This window comes from Alligator sinensis, unplaced genomic scaffold, assembly GCF_000455745.1.
Source record: "Alligator sinensis unplaced genomic scaffold, ASM45574v1 scaffold573_1, whole genome shotgun sequence".
NCBI lineage: Eukaryota > Metazoa > Chordata > Crocodylia > Alligatoridae > Alligator > Alligator sinensis.
Window position 1 is genome coordinate 3,161,823 of NW_005841877.1, and position 19,110 is coordinate 3,180,932.

Below are 19,110 nucleotides of genomic sequence, written 5' to 3' on the forward strand. Positions count from 1 at the left end.
AAATAGACCTGAAACAATGTAGTATCAGACTTAATCGATCTAGGTTTGACCGGTTTATCCAGTGTCAGTGCCAGGTCCAGGTAGGTCACAGTGTACCAGTATCCCAGTTAGCTGTAGGGGGACCCTGCTAATCCCCCTCTTGCAGGGAGCCACAACTCAGGCTGCTCGAACTGAGCTCCTAGCCAGCCCCTCCCCTGAGCTCTGTCTGTCAGCCGCAGGCGGACACAGGTGGGCTGGGGGAGAGCAGGGCTGCTGAGTGGAAGTGATGCCAGCAGCGCCCCCTGCATTCCCAACTGGTTTGACCGGGCACAGAGTCTCCCTCCCCTGTTCCAAGCTTCAGGAACCTTCAGCTCCTGGAAGACTTGCAGGATTTCCCTTCCCCCCTCCCTCCCCCTCACCCCAAGCCAACACCATATTTCTGGCTGAAGCCACTTTTTACAGACATGGGCAAAGGTCCCCAAGAAGTGGGTGGGGAAGCCATGCCCTTGCAGCTGCAGAGAAGCAGTTTTAGCCAGGAATTCAGTGCTGGCTTTGAGGGTTAAATCCTGGAAGCCCTTCCCAGAGCTGCTGCAGCACAGGATCCCAGGGCTCAGGACGGGGAAGGGACACTGTGCTCTGCTGACCCAGCCAGTAGTGCAGGGTGCAGCACTGATACCCCCTCCCCACAGAGCTCACAAGCCACACTCTTTCCTCCCCCCTCCAAACTCTGTCCTGCCTGGGGTGGATCCTCGTACCCATATTAAGAAGAAAGGCCTTTGAAAGCACACTTACCTTACCTTTCTAAGCTTCTGAGACTCCCAGCAGTCTAATTTAACATGTGCTTGACAAGCAGTAGATCTCAGACCAAAGTTAATCATGCCATTTGACCAGGATTAGATTGATTCTGAAGTTATTACTATATTACTAGCAAGTAGCATTTAAAATGGACAGTAAAAATAATTAATGTCAAATCTGAAATTGCAGGAGTCTGAAACATGGTTCAAATCTAAGGAGGCTTATAAATTTATAGCTCTATTTTTTTTGTTTCTAACTGCAAACTAATACTGAAGTAGTTGGATACTTCAGTCTCATATTTTAAGTGCAGAGCAGTTAACTGACCAGGCAATGATAACATGCTAACATTTTTTCTAAAAGCTCTCTGATGTGGAATAGGTTTGTTTTATTAAAGATCTGAAGAATTTTCACCAGAATTTTTAGTGACCAAAGATGATATCCATGTACATTTGAGGGAAAGAAATACAGTATTTGTGCATGTAAAGAGTTAGTTAGCAGTGTTAGTCTCAAGTCAGGCAGATGGCAAGACAATGTAGCATTTTAGGGCACATTCACACGTGCTCCAGGGGGAGGGAGAGCAGTTTCATTAGAGCGGCTCTGAGAGCTGCTCTAGTTAATGCATTGCAGCATCTCATGTATTAGTGTCCCACACTTCAAAAGGCTATGGGAGTGCTTGAACTAAAGCTCCTTCAAGCACCTTGCCGCTATTTTGAAGCACAAGGACTCTAATACATGAGACACGGAGGCTGACTGGAGCACGGTAATTGCCACGTTCCAGCAGACTTTGAATCGAGTCTGCTCCAATGCATTGTAACGTGTTGGAGCAGCTCCGCAGAACGTCTACAAGTACCCTTAGAGACTAACTGGTTCAGAGAGGTATAGAATCGTAGGAAGTTAGGGTTGGAAGGGACCTCAGGAGGTCATCTAGTCCGACTCCTTGCTCAAAGCGGGACCATCACCAATATGAACAACGTGTGCCTCCAGCAGCATGAGCCCAGCATCAGTAAGTGGGGGAGCTCCCGCAGACTCTGCCAGTGCTGGGGCGGGGGAGGGTGCGTACCGGCCAAGGGTCAGCGACCAGCCACAGATGCCGCTGGTAGTGTCAGCAGCAGCTAGCGGGGATCGCGGACCCCCCGGAATGTTGGTGGCAAGTGGCGACCACCTGCAGGCGCCGCCAACAGCGCCTTTTGCAAGGGATGCACTGCCACGCTCAGGGGGTGTACGTGCACCCCCTACACATCACCCCCGATCCCCAATTAAATCATCCCAGCCAAAGCTTTGTCTAGTCAGGTCTTAAAAACCTCCAAGGACAGAGATTCCACAACCTGTCTGTTTAACCTTTTCCAGTGTTTTACTGCCCTCCTAGAGAGAAAATTCTTCCTAATATTCAACCTAAACTTCCCTTGCTGCAACTTGAGACTGTTGCTCCTTGTTCTTTCATCTCTGTCACCTCTTCCGTAGACTAAATAAGCTCAGTTCCCTCAGTCTTTCCTTATAAGTCATGTCCCCCAGACCCCTCACCATTTTTGTTGGCCTCTGCTAGACTCTTCAGTTTTCCCAACTCCTTCCTGTAGTGGGGGTCCCAAAAACAACACAGTACTCCATAAGTATTTGTAGATCACAGCTTAGTCTCTAAGGTACTACTGTGCTTGCCTTGTGCTTAGAAATAGCAGAGGTCTGTCTACTCATGCACAAGTCTATTATTTACTCATGGGTCTTCTGTTGCTGAAAAACTTTTTTGGTATGGTTTTGTTTTTTTGTTGTTTTTTTTTTGGGGGGGGGGGGGTTCCACATACTATGTTGCTAAGACTTTATACAGTGTTTGCACTAGTGCAAAAATGGGAGAAAAGACTAATAATAAGGCGTGAGACTATCTAGGCTTCATTATGGAAAAGGGTTGAGTACTCATGGGCTATTGCAATCTTGGTGCATCTAGCTGCTGTCTGTAATTATTTTAATACGAATTCCGCATTTTGCAATTATTTAGCCAGTTGCCAATCTTGTTTTCTTTTAGTCTAGAGGCCACAATCTTGGCTATGGGCTTGGTTAGACTCTAACCAATGTAACAAAGGCTGCTTCCTGCCCTCGAGAGTTCAGATTGTAGAGGCAACAGATGGAAAAAAACAGGTGTGTGTAATCATGGGAGGGAAAAAACAGAGCCTGGGGGCTACCAGTTGAGTACAGAAAGGAGGTAAGCAAATGATCTTGCCTAGAGACCAAAAGATCAATTGGAGAAGAAAGAACAAGAGTTACATAATGATAGAACCATGAAAATCGGCAATAGGTGCTGTGCATAGTTGCGGGGAATGTTTCAGTCAGCCGCCGCCAAAAGGTCAAGATAGATGTTGATAGAATGGGATACGGGTTGGAAATCTACAGTAATATTCACAAAGAAACTTAAGTGCAGTTTCTGTGGAAATTAGGCTAATTCCTTCCTTCAAAAAACTTAGGAGCCAGTAGTTTTTGGTTATTATATGTTCCCAAAGGTGTTGTCATCTTGGCTAGGTTAAGTGCCTTGGCACCTATCTTCTGCTAGAAGCTGTTTGGGATTCACAAAGTCTGTGTCTGTATGACAGTCCTCTAAATGACTCGGTCCGTTTTTAAAGAGCAGATAATGCTTTAACACAGTGCTTCCCAACCAGTGTGCCGCGGCACGTCGGACATGTCAAGGTGTGCCATGGAATCTTGGGGGAGTGGGGGCGTGGCTACAGATAGTGCTGCCACCACCACCTCTCGTCACAACTGTGCCCCAGCTGGTCCCATGCTGATGCATTCTCCTCCCCTGCCCGGGTCCATGTTTGGCCAGTGTGCCATGGTATGGAAAAGGTTAGGAAATGCTGCTTTAACACACGATGTAATAGGAATGGCCTGAGCATGTTTACTGGGGAGACAGGCACAGCCAGTTGAATTGGAAAAACGTGGCTAGAGTAAGAGATTTACCTTTGTAATACAATCTAATAGTCTAATAGAGCATTTGTCCAGGATATGATATCTAGGTTTTAAGCCCTTCTCAGCCTATTTCAAGCCAACATTATTGGAGAGTGCCCAGCCTACCAGCCTAAAGGCTAAGCTTGACCAGGGGACAATCTTCTCCCATCCTGCTGCACCTGGGCTGTTGTGCAGAAAAAAATGAATGATTGTAGGGATAGAGAGTATGAACAAGAGGGAGCATTAGTCCAGTTTATTGAGGAAGGACACTCACCTAGGAGTTTTGGAGGCCTGGATCCTGTTCCCTGTCCTCATTGTTTCTGGTATTACTCATTGGAAAAAAACACATAAACTGGTTGAACATAAACAACCCTGGAAGCCAGGGACCAGAAGCCAACACTTCCCCAGAAGCTTTGTACTACTAATCAGTTTGTTTAATTTTTTTAAAGTATTTATTTCCCTGTACAATATAAAATGATGACTTTCCAGAAAAAGAGGAAAAATCCAGTGAATTATTTTTGGATTTTTTTTTTTTTTTTTTTTTGAAACGCTCAAGAACAGACAGGAATATCTCCACACAATCTAGCAACAAATAATCAAATATTATTCGATACTACACTTGTTAGTCCTATGAAGGGGCAAATAAGTGAGTACAGAACATTCATAGAATGTAATAGAATGGTAGATACTTAGCATTTTAGAAGAAATTTGAGCATATTCAGTGTGTATTCCAGTTTTTGTTTTTTTAATTTCCAGATTGATTTTTCACTAGGACAGACTAAAAATAACAAAGTAGAATAATGCTTACTTAGTTCATGAGTTTTAAGTGACTGTACAACTTCTTATATGCAAGTCTAAACAGTGGGTATTCTTCTTCTTGGCATTTAATGAAAACAGGAATAAAAGGGGGTTTGTGGGGTTTGGATTGGATTGAGTGCATTTAGACTGGTCTCCATCAGGAATTGCTTACTAGCTGACATTGTTTATTGTTTACCTCTTTTTCTCCCTTGTGTAAATTTAATCCAGCTGGAAATTCAGCGCTTCATTGCACAATTATTTTCACTTTGTTCCTCAAAAGTACTTTGTGTGCAGTAAAATTAAGTTTCAGAATTGTCCTCCAATTCCTACTGCTTTCTAGGCCCATAGGTGAGACTATCTGAACAGAAGAACAATAGCTGAAAACACTTCTCCCCTCTCAGAAAGAAAAAAATGGAGCAAGTTCAGTAACTAGTCTATATTATAGATCTCCACAGGTACATCATCAACACTTCATGCTCAATGATATCAAAAACAATAATAGATTTAAAGATTTCATGGGTGTATGATCATCACTACCAATAAATCCATAGCTTTCTTTCTACTATGCTAGGCTAAATTCCAAGTTATGTAATATCCACAATATTGAACTTTGAAGTCCAAACAAAAATCAGACTGTTGTCAACATCAAAATAGTTTATTGAGCAGGGATCTGATAACCTTTTAAGAGAAGCTGTTCTGCAGAGTGACAAAAATTGTTCCTTTTTTTTTTTAAATTTCCCTTCACCTTCCAATAAAGAAGTGGAAATCACTTAAGTATCCTAGTTCACATATCTGTAGCTCTCCAAGAGTTTCAGTGAACAGTACCAGCTGAAATCATGCTGAATAGGCTCTGCAGTGACCTCCTCTAGGCTTACTAGAGAGACGGATGCTTTAGTCTGATCTGGTTGATTGTGTCTTAAAATACCTTAATTTCCCAATTGTAAGTGCCAGTGAACCTACTGATTGTTCCCGCCCCCCGGCCCCAGCTCAGGGTGGGGATCTTTCAGATACTATGGTAGAGGTGAAAAATACTCTTTTGTCTCCTGCATAGCGATGGTATTACCTGAATAATGTTCTAAATTGGAACAAGACTTCAGCCACCAGTATTCCAGTCATGTTTCCTTGTTATTTCCTTGTCTCCAGTTCAGCTGAAAACAATGGCGTGTAAGTCAGGGAAGGTATTTGGGAGCAACAAAGCCTGAAATAAAGTTCCATTAAGCTGTTGTATTTTGCTGTTTTGTCAAATGCCTCTGAGGTTCCCAAAACGTATAGATTATGTATTTATATTTTGTACTGCGTTAGCAGCTAGGGGCCCTGTTTGTAGACCCCAGGCCCTATTGGGCAAGACCCTGTACATGTATTTAAGAAAATACAGTCCAGGCCCTAAGGAGTATACAGCTTAGTTATGTTTCCAAGTAAACACTGTTTAAAAATATTATCAGATGGGCATACTTTACTCGGCAAAACAGAAATGGACAGTGGCCAATCCACGAAGGCATATCCCTTCATCCCTCCACCTCTTGCGTCAGTCCAAAAACGAGATCCAGAACATAGGCAGCTGTGCTAGTGTTGAGCAAGATCCTCTCTGGGACACACATGTAATTGTCACAATAGCTAAGAGATTTTGAGCTAACACAGAAGATTTATCATAATCTGTGTATATGCTGACATCCCCTAAAAATATTGGTTTCAGTCATTCTGGAGCTCCCACAGAAAGTCTCTTGTCAGTTCAGGCAGAAATAGATGATCTCATGCAATGAAGTGAGATGATTTGAGAAAGTTTGTACTCGGGCCCCTATTTTATGAAAAAGTAAAAATAAACAAATTTTTTTTTTAATTGGCAGCAAACTGGCTAGTTAAAGGTAAACTGCATTGTTATTCATTAGGTAACAGAGACCTGTGGAAATGCACAAACAAATTAGGACTGGATTTTAGTTGAAACTAAAGTAACTTAACATCTTGAATTTCCCCTCCCCTAACCTTTTCCCTCCTCAAGATGTCAATTAGACTATTTTCTCTAAAATAGAAAACGTATTTAGTTGATGTTGCAAAATGTGGCAAAATTGATTTGGGACTTCTGTCCTTCAGGTTACCTCCAACACAGTCATAGAACAAAGAGGTAAGCAGTAGTACATGAAGGGCCTGCTTCCCTTAAGTTTTCTTCTATGCCATTCACTGAGGCAGAGAGTACTAGTTGAGCTGACTTGAGAGCAGTTTCTGGAAGAGCCCATATAAACTCTCCCAGGTTCTTCATAAACCTCTTGCTCATTTCTGAGCAAGAGGTGCCAAATCTTAAGGTTAGCCTAAGGAGGAGCAATCCAGAGTTACTGGTTGTGATGTATGGTGTAAGTCAAGTCTTGTAATATCTAAATGGCCTAGCTCTTACAAACCTAATGAACAGCTCCTTCCTTATGCTCCATCATGATCCCAAAGTCAGCTGAGAGCAACTTCCTGCAAGTTCCATCTGTGCAAGTTTGTTTGGTGAAAATACTAAGTTGGGGTGGGAGGTTATTCTCAAAAGTAAGTCCTCAGCTTTGAAATTCCCTCTCCCTTGAGGCCCATCAGATCCCAAGCATGGACATCTTCCAGAAGCATTATACGGCCTCCTTATTTGGGCAGGCTTTTAGGAGGCAGGATTAAGTTCTGGGGTATTGTTTTGTGAGTTATTAATTATGTTACTTTCATATTTTATTCTATTTTTATCATTTGTTTTTATTGTAAGGTACTCTAAGCCTTTTTGGGGGTGAGATGGGGGTTATAAATCAAATAAATTAAGACATTTAAAAATAAATAAAGATGATTACAATTATTAAATAAATTAAGAATTAAATTAGAAATCAAATAAATATATACCTCTCTCCTGTGTGGTATTTGACCCCAAGTGGTGAGTGCATAGCCCAAATCTTTCATGTTTAATTAATAAAGCTACAGCTTGACACTGTGCCTTATCAAGCCCTGTAGACCTTTAGATCACTGTGCAACAGTATTCAAGACATGCATTTTCAGGTTTACCTTCTTAAACTAAAAACTCTTGAATGTTGAACTACATTTCAGATTGTTGCCAACTAAAAGTGTACATGGGGGGGCTATTTTTGGATTAAATTTCATTTCCATTTTTTCTGGACCATAGTGTCGTCCTGCTCCTGAAAAGTCTGTTCTTTAGAATGTACTGCATGATAGGTTTAAAAAATGGCATTGTATGCAAATTGTGTGTTGAAAGAGATGCTAATAATTTCCCAGCTAGACTGCCATGACACCTCATAAACAAAAATTTCATAAGTTAATTTGCATTTTGAAGTCTCTGAGTTTCCAAATTATGTAAACCCTCTGCATACTGTTGAAACTTTGGCTGGTTTCACATGCTGTTGTGCTATTTGGCCAAAGGACCAACTGCTGTCATAGTTTCCAGTTTTACTGAACTAACATTAAAGTTAGTGGAAGCAGGATTGGGCTTATTCTTCTGCCGGTATTTAACATTATTAGTTTTTACTAACTGCTAAAAGGTTAACTAGTTTTCTCGGAAGTCTCTAATCAGCTGTCAAGGGGGTAATGAATCAAAATACCCATGGTGCATAGCTATTCACAAAGATGAGATCTTTGCATCTGGATTATCAGTTAAGTGAATTTGTTATCATCTTGGCATTGAACTTTAGAACTATAGCTGCATAGCTACACCATTAGGAACAGAGTTAAGATTTTTTTCCTCTGATGCTATCATGTAGGGTTCAGAGTTCTAGAATACTTGCAGCAGCCTTGTATTTTTTTGTCTGTTCGTGACAAACCAGCTACTGTACATTCATATAGAGCAGTACAGTCCTTGCCACTGGCAGTCTCTCTGTGACAGAGAAGCCTGTAGGCTGACATAAAGTGCAGCCTGTTGTGAACTGCTAAGTGGGAGTCTGCCAAAAACTCAGCAGACAGAACTAATTGGGGAGAAAAAGGATTTTTGTGCCCTCATCTCTCCCTCTTCCATTTTTTTACAAGACGGATATTGTTAAAGTAACTTGTTTATGTAAGATTTGTCTGCCTCTATTTTCTCATTGCATGAATCATTTTTTAACTTCAAGTTTTGCACTGCAGGTCACTGAGCACTTCCACATGGTGGCTGGCACAGGACCAAGCTCAAGACACGCAACTCATCACAGTTGATGAAAAATTGGTAAGGTTTTCTACTGCATAGTGCCATGATAATGCCTGCAGGGTTATTTCTGCACAATAGGCATTCAGTGTGGTATTCCATGCTCTTTTTGGAAAGCCATATAAATGTAAACTACAAAGCAAAAATCCTTCATACATTTTAAAATGGGAACATTGGTAAGCCACACTAAGTCTCTACATGAAATAAATATGTAATTACAAATATTAAACAATCTGAAATAATGAAATTATTTTGCTTCTGATTATACTGTGGTCAAGAATCAGCATGAACTAGTTTTGTAACAAATGTCCTGGTCTTGGTTTCCAGATATCTTCCTATTTAGTAAAATTACACAAAAGTTGTCAAGACTTCCTGAAATGAGCTGTATTGCATCCTAAGGTTGTTAAAGAAATAAAGCGTAAAGAACTATGCAAAGTTGTTGTTACTATGTACATACACCCAGCTTGTGAATATTCATGAGGGTTAGATTACAACTAGGAACAAATGCATAGCATTCTTCTGCTAATCAGTAGCAGATTAGAAATTTGGCAGCCTTCTCTTATAAATTCTGCAATGTGTGGTCCGTTACTTTAGATGCAACTTGATATGTATGCTTAAATTATAAAATAGCATAATTTTTGTAAAAGTTCCAAAACTTCTGGTGGGAATGTGTCATAGCAGAAGCATGTTTTTCATTGGCTCTTGTATCTCTTAACACCCCCCCGGAAACAGTATATCTCAGCTTCTTGAGAATAAAAGGAAAAACTTGGAATTTTTACTTGTAAATTTAAAATTTATAATGGTAACTGAAGTGTTGAGACAGCTAAATTTTGAACCAGGTTTTAAAAAATGAATGCAAATAGTTTAACAGCTTTTTAAAATGTTTTCCCTAGTTTGCATAATATAAAATAAATATTTTTATTTTTTATTTTCCACAAATTTTCACACTGTTAAGTTCAGTACTTTGGTGACTGTATCTGAATCTCATTTCCAAAACAAAACAATCCCTGCCTTCCTCCCCCCACCCCCAACACACCCTGAAGTAAGATTTTGATATATTTTGAATTTTTGTTTACTCTGTCTGGTACTTGGACCACTTTATGTGCTGACACTTATGGATCAATATTCAGTATATGGATAAAATTCATTAAGTGCTGACCAAAATTTCAAATATTCTAGAATTTTCTGCTGCATCTTATAATTTGTATAGGACAAAATTATTATATAGTTGTTCCTAGATCTTAAAACTGTACTCTTTATTTTTGTACAGGGTTGAGTTTTCATATTTAAGCTTGTGATAGACTTGCAAATTTGAGAATGAACATATTCTGAAAACAAATGTAGAAAATAACTTATTTTAAATGAATCCTAAATATAGTGATAATTCATAATGCATTTATCCTGGCTACAAAAAAGTGATGTACTTCCTGTGAATGTTTTACTATTGTGTACTTACCTATTTTAGGATTTAATATATGCAGTCTTTGATTCGTCTTTTAAATGCAATATTTGTTTGGCACTCCTTTTCAAATAGTAACCAGGCGGGTTAGATAGAGGTTAAACTGTTTGTCTTGTCTGGGTCTTCCCAGTGCTGTGGTTAACTCAAACCGAATGCTGTGGTTTATTTGTGATACTGTGCATGGTTTCTGGTTTTTTCCCAGTACGCTTCTATGCACATACAGAGCTTGAGACCTATATTAACGTTATAAATTCCACATTTAAAAAAAGAAAAAAATGAATAGGGTTGAATAAATTACCGTAATTTTTTAGGTTGTTTGATAACTATATTCCTGTGTAACAGGCAGAATGTAGAACAAATTCAGAAAAAGATGTATACTGAAATGGAAATAATGGGGGTTTTGTTTTGGTTTTTACAAACCTGATTGATAAAGAAATGCTTCAAGAACGTCTGCTGTAGACATCAGTCTCTGTAGAGTGGAAGTAAGTTCATTAAGCTTCTGTCCTATAGAAAATGTAAATGATTGCATTTTGGTAATTGAAAAAAATGCATTAAGTGAGAATTAAATAAAATAACTTTTTCAGAATGCTTATTTTTGAAAAACAAAACCCCAGTGTTACAGGTAATGAAACCACCTTGTTTCAATGCATATTTTTTAGTAAAATTATACTTAAAAAACTGATACATTTTTACTACAAAAGTTTATATTTTAGGTCCAGGTGTTGGCGGCTCATTACTAGAGACTATTAATTCAGACTGTAAAAGCTAAATTGTACTCTTTTTGCTAACTTGATCATGGGTTTGTTAAAGTATAAAATTCTATTAGGTATTCTTAATACCTGTACATCTGTTTGTAATGTCAATAAGGCACAGTAGTGATAAACTGTAAGAAATGCCTGGGGATGGAATTAGCTCTATGCAGGTATTCTCATTTTTTCACAACTGATTCAGAGATTTTGAACCCCCTATCAAATTGACGCTAGACAGTGGCTGAGTGACCATATGTTTTAATAATAGGTATATGTTGGGACTGTCTGGTAGTTCTATTTCTAGTTTACATTTGTGTGTGCATTATTCAGAACTTGATCACAATGTAAAAGTATTTGAAGGCTTTTATAATCCAATACAATGTTATTGATAAATACGGCTGATGGAAACAGAGGGGAACAAGTATCACAGCATTAAGCTTTTTCATTAAACTCCTCTCCACTGAGTATATGGTGCCCCTAGTAAACAGAAAATAGTCTTTTGTCAGACATACCACAAAGAGCATATGTGCAGTGTAAATAAGTCTTTACAACAGGAAAAAAGGGGGTAATTAAAATGCATAAATTAAATAAATCACCTACCTTGACTACTATTTTTTTTACTTCCTACATAGGCTAAATTTTAATAAAAGTAACTCTCAGAAACAACTGAAACCAAGATTAAAAATATTATAAAATGGGCAAAGCAAGACAAACCTAAACAAAAATGTGGGCCTTGCATCATGTCTTGAATTGCTAGTCAAAATTGGCCTCTGGCTGTCACTGAAGTTCAGTTTCAAAGGGCTGGATAAATGGCAGTGCAAAAGCTGTTTTTTGTTTGTTTGTTTTAGTTTTTTTTCCAAGACCCAGCCCACTGTTAGAGCTGTTGCTGGCAAAGGCTATTGGCAAGGGATCTCCATCAGGTAATGGTTCAAATGATTTGACTGTTAATGGATTAAAATTAGTTTCCACCATCATTTTAAAAAGGAAAAAAAAAGTTTAGCTCTGCCTGAAATAGAGAATTCTACTCTTCTAAATTACAGTGATTCCTTTGAACTTTTTAAAAACAGTGTGTCCACAACATTGGTTTTGGCTAGTGTAAGCCTTTTTGACATGTCTGTTTCTAGTTGTTCCCCAACTATCATGGCATAGCTGCTTCCAACAAAGTATGGTTTTGTGGAAGTAGCTGTCCACTTCTAGAGAGGTGCTGCATCAGCTAATGCAAAAATGTGAACCACTGTGTAGGCTCTTTTTTCAGTGGGTAAGATCACAACATCAATATTGCAAACTTTAGACTTTGAAAACCACAGGACTGTTTATATTACACCTTTTAAAAGCAGAAAATTCATGCTAACAGTATCTAAGACTCAAAACCAGAATTAAAAATACAGGAAGCTTTGCAGAGACTGATCACTTAAGGAGAGTCCAGGAATGTTTCAGGTCCAGTTGGAAAGGTCTACAGCTGTCTCATGGATACACATTATATGACTGAACAGCGGTGAAACTTGTTCACAAAAACAATTGCAGTGCTGCTAGAGTCCAAAATACGAAGGTCAGTGACAAAATGCTTCCTAATTTTTATCTCCTAAGCCATAGCCATGGAGCATGGTGTTCTTGTTGACTTCCTGCCTAATAAAGGCACAGTAAACTCAGTGGTGCATTGCAAGTCCTTGAAGAACCTGAAACACTGAATCCAAAAAACCCATCCCAACAGATACACGTCCAGTTTGCTACTTCTGCACAATAATCCTTACCGACACACCAGCTTGCCCACCACAGAGGCAATCTCATTGTTTGCTGGACTGTGCTGCCCTGTCCTTTATATATCCTAGAGGATGAAGGACAGATTAAGGGTGAAGCTTTTGGGATAATAGCAAGTGATGGAAGCTATGTGACAGTGGTTGTGCAACGAGGATGAGGACTTTTCCAGTGTCAGTATACAGCATCCCACCCACAATGGAAAAAGATCATTAACAGAGTAGACCATATGGCAAAACAGCACCTTGTTCTGCAACAGTGCAGAAAGCAAAAGTGGAAGATATCCTGCAAAGGATAATTTGGGGTTTTTTTGTTGTGTTTGTATTTTAATTTATTTTTTTCATATACTGGACTCGCATGAACCAGAATACTGTAAAGGACATTGCAGTCAAGTTTTAGTACATTTCAAATCTCAGATTATTTTCAGAGGGAACAAAAAGTCTAGAAAGTAGATAGGGTAACTTCAGAAAACAGTGCAAAGTAATTTTGTGCTACATGGGCAAGTTAATGTGACATTACATCTGGAGGGTGTGTATAAGACCATTTTGGTGAATCAAATTGAAAGAGACACTTGGCAAATTGCAGTTTGCATTAAAAATAGGCTTTAATTTTCTTGAAACTACAGTAGGCCTATTTAGCTAGACATTCTCAGAACATGCTACTGCATTAGGCAATAGATATATAGTAGTCATTCTGTACTTTAGTGTTTATTTGTTCCCCTGTCCCACCCTGTTTTGTTTTTATCTGGTTCTCTTGGGTACCTATTTAAAGCTACTCCTAACTTAATATACTCTGTAATGTTTGTAATAAAACAGTTTAATCTTCTCTTCATTTAAGCCAGTTGGTTTAGCTACTGTACTTGTCCAACTTATTTGAGGGTCAGGTAGATCCAATTGAATTGCTAAACTAAAAGGATTTTGGTGCTCTCAGGATATGATCCTAAATATGTTGATTATCTTTTCAAATAGGTCTGTATCTATCTAATGCAATCATGGTATGTAAAGATGAAGTAGAAAAAATGCTAAATGCAATTCGAATTTCAATTTGAATATTCATATTTAATTTTTATTTGCTGTTAGTATCTGGGTGTGTGATTTTTATTTTAGATATGGGGTGCTCTTTATTTATGCAACTATGGTGCTATTTTTGGGCAAGTGAGCATAATCACATGTTGATGAGTATTCATATCAAGTACTGTTTTTTTTACTAGTTTTGCGTTTTGGGGAATAATCAGAGGGGTTTTTTTAATTTCCAGGTTTCTCAAATTTAAATGCAGCATCATGAGCAGCAGTGAAGAGAAAGAGGACAAGCTGGGTGGGGGCAGGGGGGATTGAGTAGGGAGGTGGGGGAATGAGGAAGAAGAAAGATATTTTCACTAATCACAGAATCAGTAACAAGATGGGCAGGAGTGGCTGGCAGCCATTGGTTGAGTTGACCTTGGTAGCAGTTGGCAGGTTGGAGGAATCAGACTTGTGGCTCACTTCTGGGCCACTTTTCCTTAAAAAGGTGAACCCTTGGGAGCAGAGAGAACTAGCACTTGAAACTCCATCAAAACGATTGGAAAGTTGGGAAGTGTGATGGGGACTTCAGTCAGCAGAAGGCATTAAGCATCTGGTTTATTGTTCCTGCAGCCTCCAGCTGCAAATATTTGTGTGGCATAGGACTCATTTCTGATTTGAGTAGTGGCATAGCACAGGGATTGGCGACTTACAGCCTGCAAAGAGGTTGCATATAGCCCACATTGGAGTCCTTTGCAGCCTGTAGGGTAGATGGAGGGGTGGGGTGCAGCCCAGTAGCCCCAGTCCCCTTCTGAGCACACCCCCCACCCCTGAGAGATGTTGCTTTTATAGGGGCAGATGTGGATGCAGCCAGGAGCCAAGGAGTTAATTTTCACCACGTTTGATTTGCTCCTCAAATCTTCCCCTCTTCCAGCTTTCACTTCTGTCTACAGACAAGATCTTGGCAATTTTCAACCCCTGCACTCCTACAAAATATGACAGAACATGGGTCTTTTCCCTTAGCTTACCATTCCTCTTCCCTACCCTTCCTAAAACTCTCCCTTTTTGTCCTATCGTGGTTTCAGCGGGTTCTTTGGCTACTTTCCTACTTAAGTCTTTCAATTTATCCATTCCCATGTCTTAATCTGCTTTCCCATTTCTTAATCTCCTTCACACACATTTGATGTTTTGATATCTCCCAGTTTAAAAATAAAAATCTTTGATACCACTGTATCATTGCATGGACCTGATCTACAGTTGTAGTCTAAATCCTCTCCAGTCCCTTTAAAATACCTCTCCTCATGGTTCAATGGCCAAGCCAAAATCAAGACAAGTGCTTCTTCATTCTTCTTGGCCTGTCAGTTGTCTTCTTGAAATACAGTATTGTTCTTCCAAGATGTCCATGGCTCTGTCCTTTTTCCTTTTTTTTTTTTCCTTCCTAACTTTCAAAATTAGATGTTTTGGTCCATTAAAAGTGAAATGCTGAAAATAGGGAAAAAAACAAGCTGTTTACAAAGTAAAGAAAAACAAACCTGCCAGTACCTTAGATATAGGTGCAAACTATAGTGTATATGCTCCTGAATGCTTAACCTGAAGTTATTAAAAATGAATACAGTCCCCGGTACTTACACTGATGTACATTTTCTTGCTGCTAAGCATAAGCTGTTAACACTAGTACAGTTGTTAGCCCAATTCAAGACTGACAGTTTTTGCGTTCTAGAACAGCCTGTTTTTGACAGTTTTGTGTATTTTTTTTCTGTGGAGAAAACCTTTAACTTCTATGAAAAGAAGGCATAATCATTCACCAGGGCAAATCTGTAGCTAAACAGCAATTTAAAATGAAGTATGCATATCCTTTATTCAATTTAGTTGTGGCTGCTGCCATCCTAAATGTAACATAAATATGTATATTTACAGATTATCCTGTGTTTGTTTTCTGTTTGTTTTTTAATAAAGCTAACAAAGCATTTTGATGCCTACTAATTAAATCATTCTCGAATAAGAATTATGTATACTAATTCAGCTTTGCTAGTGCTTGCTGCAACTTGCTTTTCTAAGTAATTACTATTTGAGTAAGCAGTGGTGGTGTTAGCAAGATTAGCTGCTTGGATAGTGATACAGAGCTTTGTGTAGAATGTCTGCAGGCAACAAGTTTATTTTCCAACAGAAAGGAAAAGCTTTCTATAATTCTGGTAGTCCAAATAAATCACTAAATGATCTTTATTTATAACTTAAAACCAATTTTCTCTTATCTTTCAAAAAGATGTAAACAGTGTTATAAAAATATAATGCAAATGAAAGCTTGTGCAGGTGATATTTATAATTTGCAAAATGTTTAAAATAGCCTATGGCCAGTAGGATTTGAAACAAGCAATTCAGCATTTATTTATTTATTTATTTATTTTATTTTAGGGGGAATTTTAGAGGAACTTGTGGGGGTTTTTTTCTGTGAGATCCTTTTCTTTTGGTGCATGGTAGTGATATCTCTGCTGGGTTATTGGAAGAAGAGTGTCTGTGATAGGGGTTATACAACCTTCTAACATTTCAAGTGTCTGTTTTGTCTGGATTTCCCTCATGCAGCATTCTTGTGCAAAAATTTCAAGGCTTTAGTCTGGAGCACTGGGTCAAAGAATATGTCTCTTTGAAGGGTAGACAGGAGGGTTTTGTTTTGTTTCATAGTATTTTATTTTTCATCAAAGAATACTAGTCTTTGGGGGAAAAAAACAGCTATAGTGGTAGTTCAGTATAGCTTTCAGAAAGAATGTGTTGTCGCATTTAGTGCATATCTTGTTTCGCAAGAGTTATTAAGCATGCAAATAGTCATTGTAGTTTTGTAGCTCTGTGTAGCAGTACTTTTTAAATAAATTGTTCGGCATAAAAAAGTTAGCCATTGTATCTTAGTCTTACAGTTGTTAACAAGAATGAATAGAGTCAAAGTTTTTATTTCTGAGATCTGTTTTGTATAGCAGTTTTGGATTTTTGAGAAGTAAATGGTATTTTCACATCCCAAAAGAACAATATGCTTATCTAATTCCGTTTCAGAATTTCTGTAGGCCCTGTATATGTTCTTACTGTTGCACTGAAATGGAGGGAGATGACAACCAAATATTCTTAAATGGCAGGAGTCCTCTTTGGCAACGAGTAGTAAGTAAACAGTTTTCATAGAGCCCCTATTTATTTTCAGTGTTGGGTATTTCCATCTAGCATATATGCCAAAAATGAATTATAGTGGTAAAATGACAAATCCTGTCCAAAGCTCTTCCTATACAAGAAAATCCTACATAAAGAGCAGGCATATAGCACTTATGAAATTTCCCTTGATGCATTCTTCTACACTTGGGTGTGCGAGCAGGACACTGTCCCTCTAGGACATTATTATTTTTGTTATAAATGAAATTATTTTTTATTGGAATACTTGTAAAAATGTAAAGACAATGCACAATAGCATGTACTCCCCTTACATTGTTTGTTTAACTTTAAGAAACAGAATGAAGGCATTGAAAACTGTTGACACGCTACTTTTAGCACACCCAAAGAACTATGCATGATATGCCGTGGTTGTCCATTTATCTACTTCAACAGTGTTTAACTCTTCTGCTAAGGTCATTGTGGCACCTCCAGTTTCACTGTCACTATACGTAGAATCACTTGCACTACTTATTTGTTCCATTTCAGAATTAGATTGAGGCAAATCTGATTCACAACTACTTGAACCACATTCTCTTTCACTGAAAGATGGTTTTACCAATGAGTCTATAGGCAAGGGCAGCTTATCATCACACTGCAACTTCACTAATTGTGCTTCTGACTGATTCTCCAGAAGTAAGAGATTTTAAGAAATGAAATTGTTGGTGGAATGCTTAGAATCCTTAGAGCAATCCTGGACAACGATTGGGGGTTACAGTATCCCTTCCACCATGTTAGAGGAGACATATTGTCTGCTGCCCCGCAAATGATATCTTTGCTCCAAAGGTTTTCTTTTGTGCGTTATTTGACAATGTCTGTCATCACAGCTATTTTGTTGATGTTGGGGACATTCTTGGTTACTTCCATAATTATATTGAGAGCAGTAGATAATTCATCTTCTGATGCATGTTGTGCATCTCTGTGATGAGGATCAGATCCATAAGTTTTGCTGCCAGATGAACTGGATGAGAGTGAATCTCAGATCTCTTAGTAAACATTTGTTTTACTACTACTATTTTTTTGGATAAAAGTGAAGAAGGAAAAAGCTCAATTAGGTTTTCATTCAGTTGACTGAATATCTCTGGAATATTTAAAGGCTTGGTGTATGTCCTTCAAGTTTCTTGATAGCCACTAAAACTGGTAGTAGCAAATTGAATGCTCCTTGAACTCAACCCCAGAACACATTGTTGTTGAGAATCTGTTTACTAGTGTTCACAAGAATAATCTGGGATACTGTGTCATCTATTGAAGCACACTACAAACAGTTGTTTGTATGCAGCAGACTATGTAAACACTTTGTAGCCGAGCCCCATCTAGTTTCTCCTGGCAATAAAAGTGCATTTTCCTTCCCCTGCTTCTCTTTCTATAATTTCTTCAAAGTCTGATTAGCAACATGATGATTGTTGAATACCTTCACAATCACTTTGCAGTTTGCCAATATTGTCTTCATTGTATTCACACTTACTATGTCCTTTGCCAGAAAATTCAACCCATGAGCAAGACGGCCAAATACTGTTAAATGAAGATACTTTGCCTTCAATATTTCCCATGCAGCTTTATGTTCCTCGCATTATCAGTTACAAGGGCTTGTACCCTGGAGCAGTATTTCCCAACCTCTTTTACTCCATGGCACACCAGCTGGGAGGGGGGTGGTAAGCAAGTGAGCGACCAAATGCTGCAGACCACAGGGGGGAGGGGGAGGTGGCGAGCGGCCAAATGTGGGGGGGACGACAAGGGGAGGATCGGGTGGTGAGCGTCTGAATGCCACAGACTGGGGAAGGAGGGGTAGTGAGCGGTGGGAAGCTACATGTATCAAGGACAATAAAAAGTCCTTTTTTAGATATGTGGGGAGCCGGAGGAAAGGCAAGGGCAACATTGGACCCCTGCTAAACCAAAAGGGAGACCTGATGACCAATGCCCAGGAAAAAGCCAACTTGCTAAATGGGTACTGTGTCAGTCTGTCACAAGTCCCATGGGATGCCCCTGCCCATTACGGGGACAGGGACGCCTAAGCGAGGGTGGTTCCTTGCCCTCCATCAGTGCTGACCGTGTGAAGGAACAGCTTGAGAGGCTGGACACCTTCAAGTCAGCTGGCCCTGACAATTTACACCCCAGAGTACTCAAGGAGCTGGCTAGCATCATAGCTCAGCCCCTGGCACAGATCTTTGAGAGCTCCTGGTGCTCTGGTGAAGTGCCCAATGATTGGAAGAATCTATCTTCAAGAAGGGAGGAAAGTGGATCCGGCAAACTACAGGCCCATCAGCCTGACCTCTATCCTGGGGAAGGTCTTAGAAAAAATCATCAAGGAGGCCATTCTTAACGGAC

General features: G+C 39.3%; 1 protein-coding gene across 1 annotated transcript in view; it reads left to right on the forward strand.

Moving 5' to 3' along the window:
* The window catches only part of NDUFS4 (NADH:ubiquinone oxidoreductase subunit S4), a 67,714-nt gene that overhangs the window by 16,313 nt on the left and 32,291 nt on the right, over positions 1 to 19,110 (forward strand). Inside the window, exon 2 of the mRNA XM_014527904.2 lies at positions 8,581 to 8,659. Within this exon, the coding sequence (XP_014383390.1) occupies positions 8,581 to 8,659 (79 nt within the window). The remainder of the gene's footprint in view (positions 1 to 8,580; positions 8,660 to 19,110) is intronic.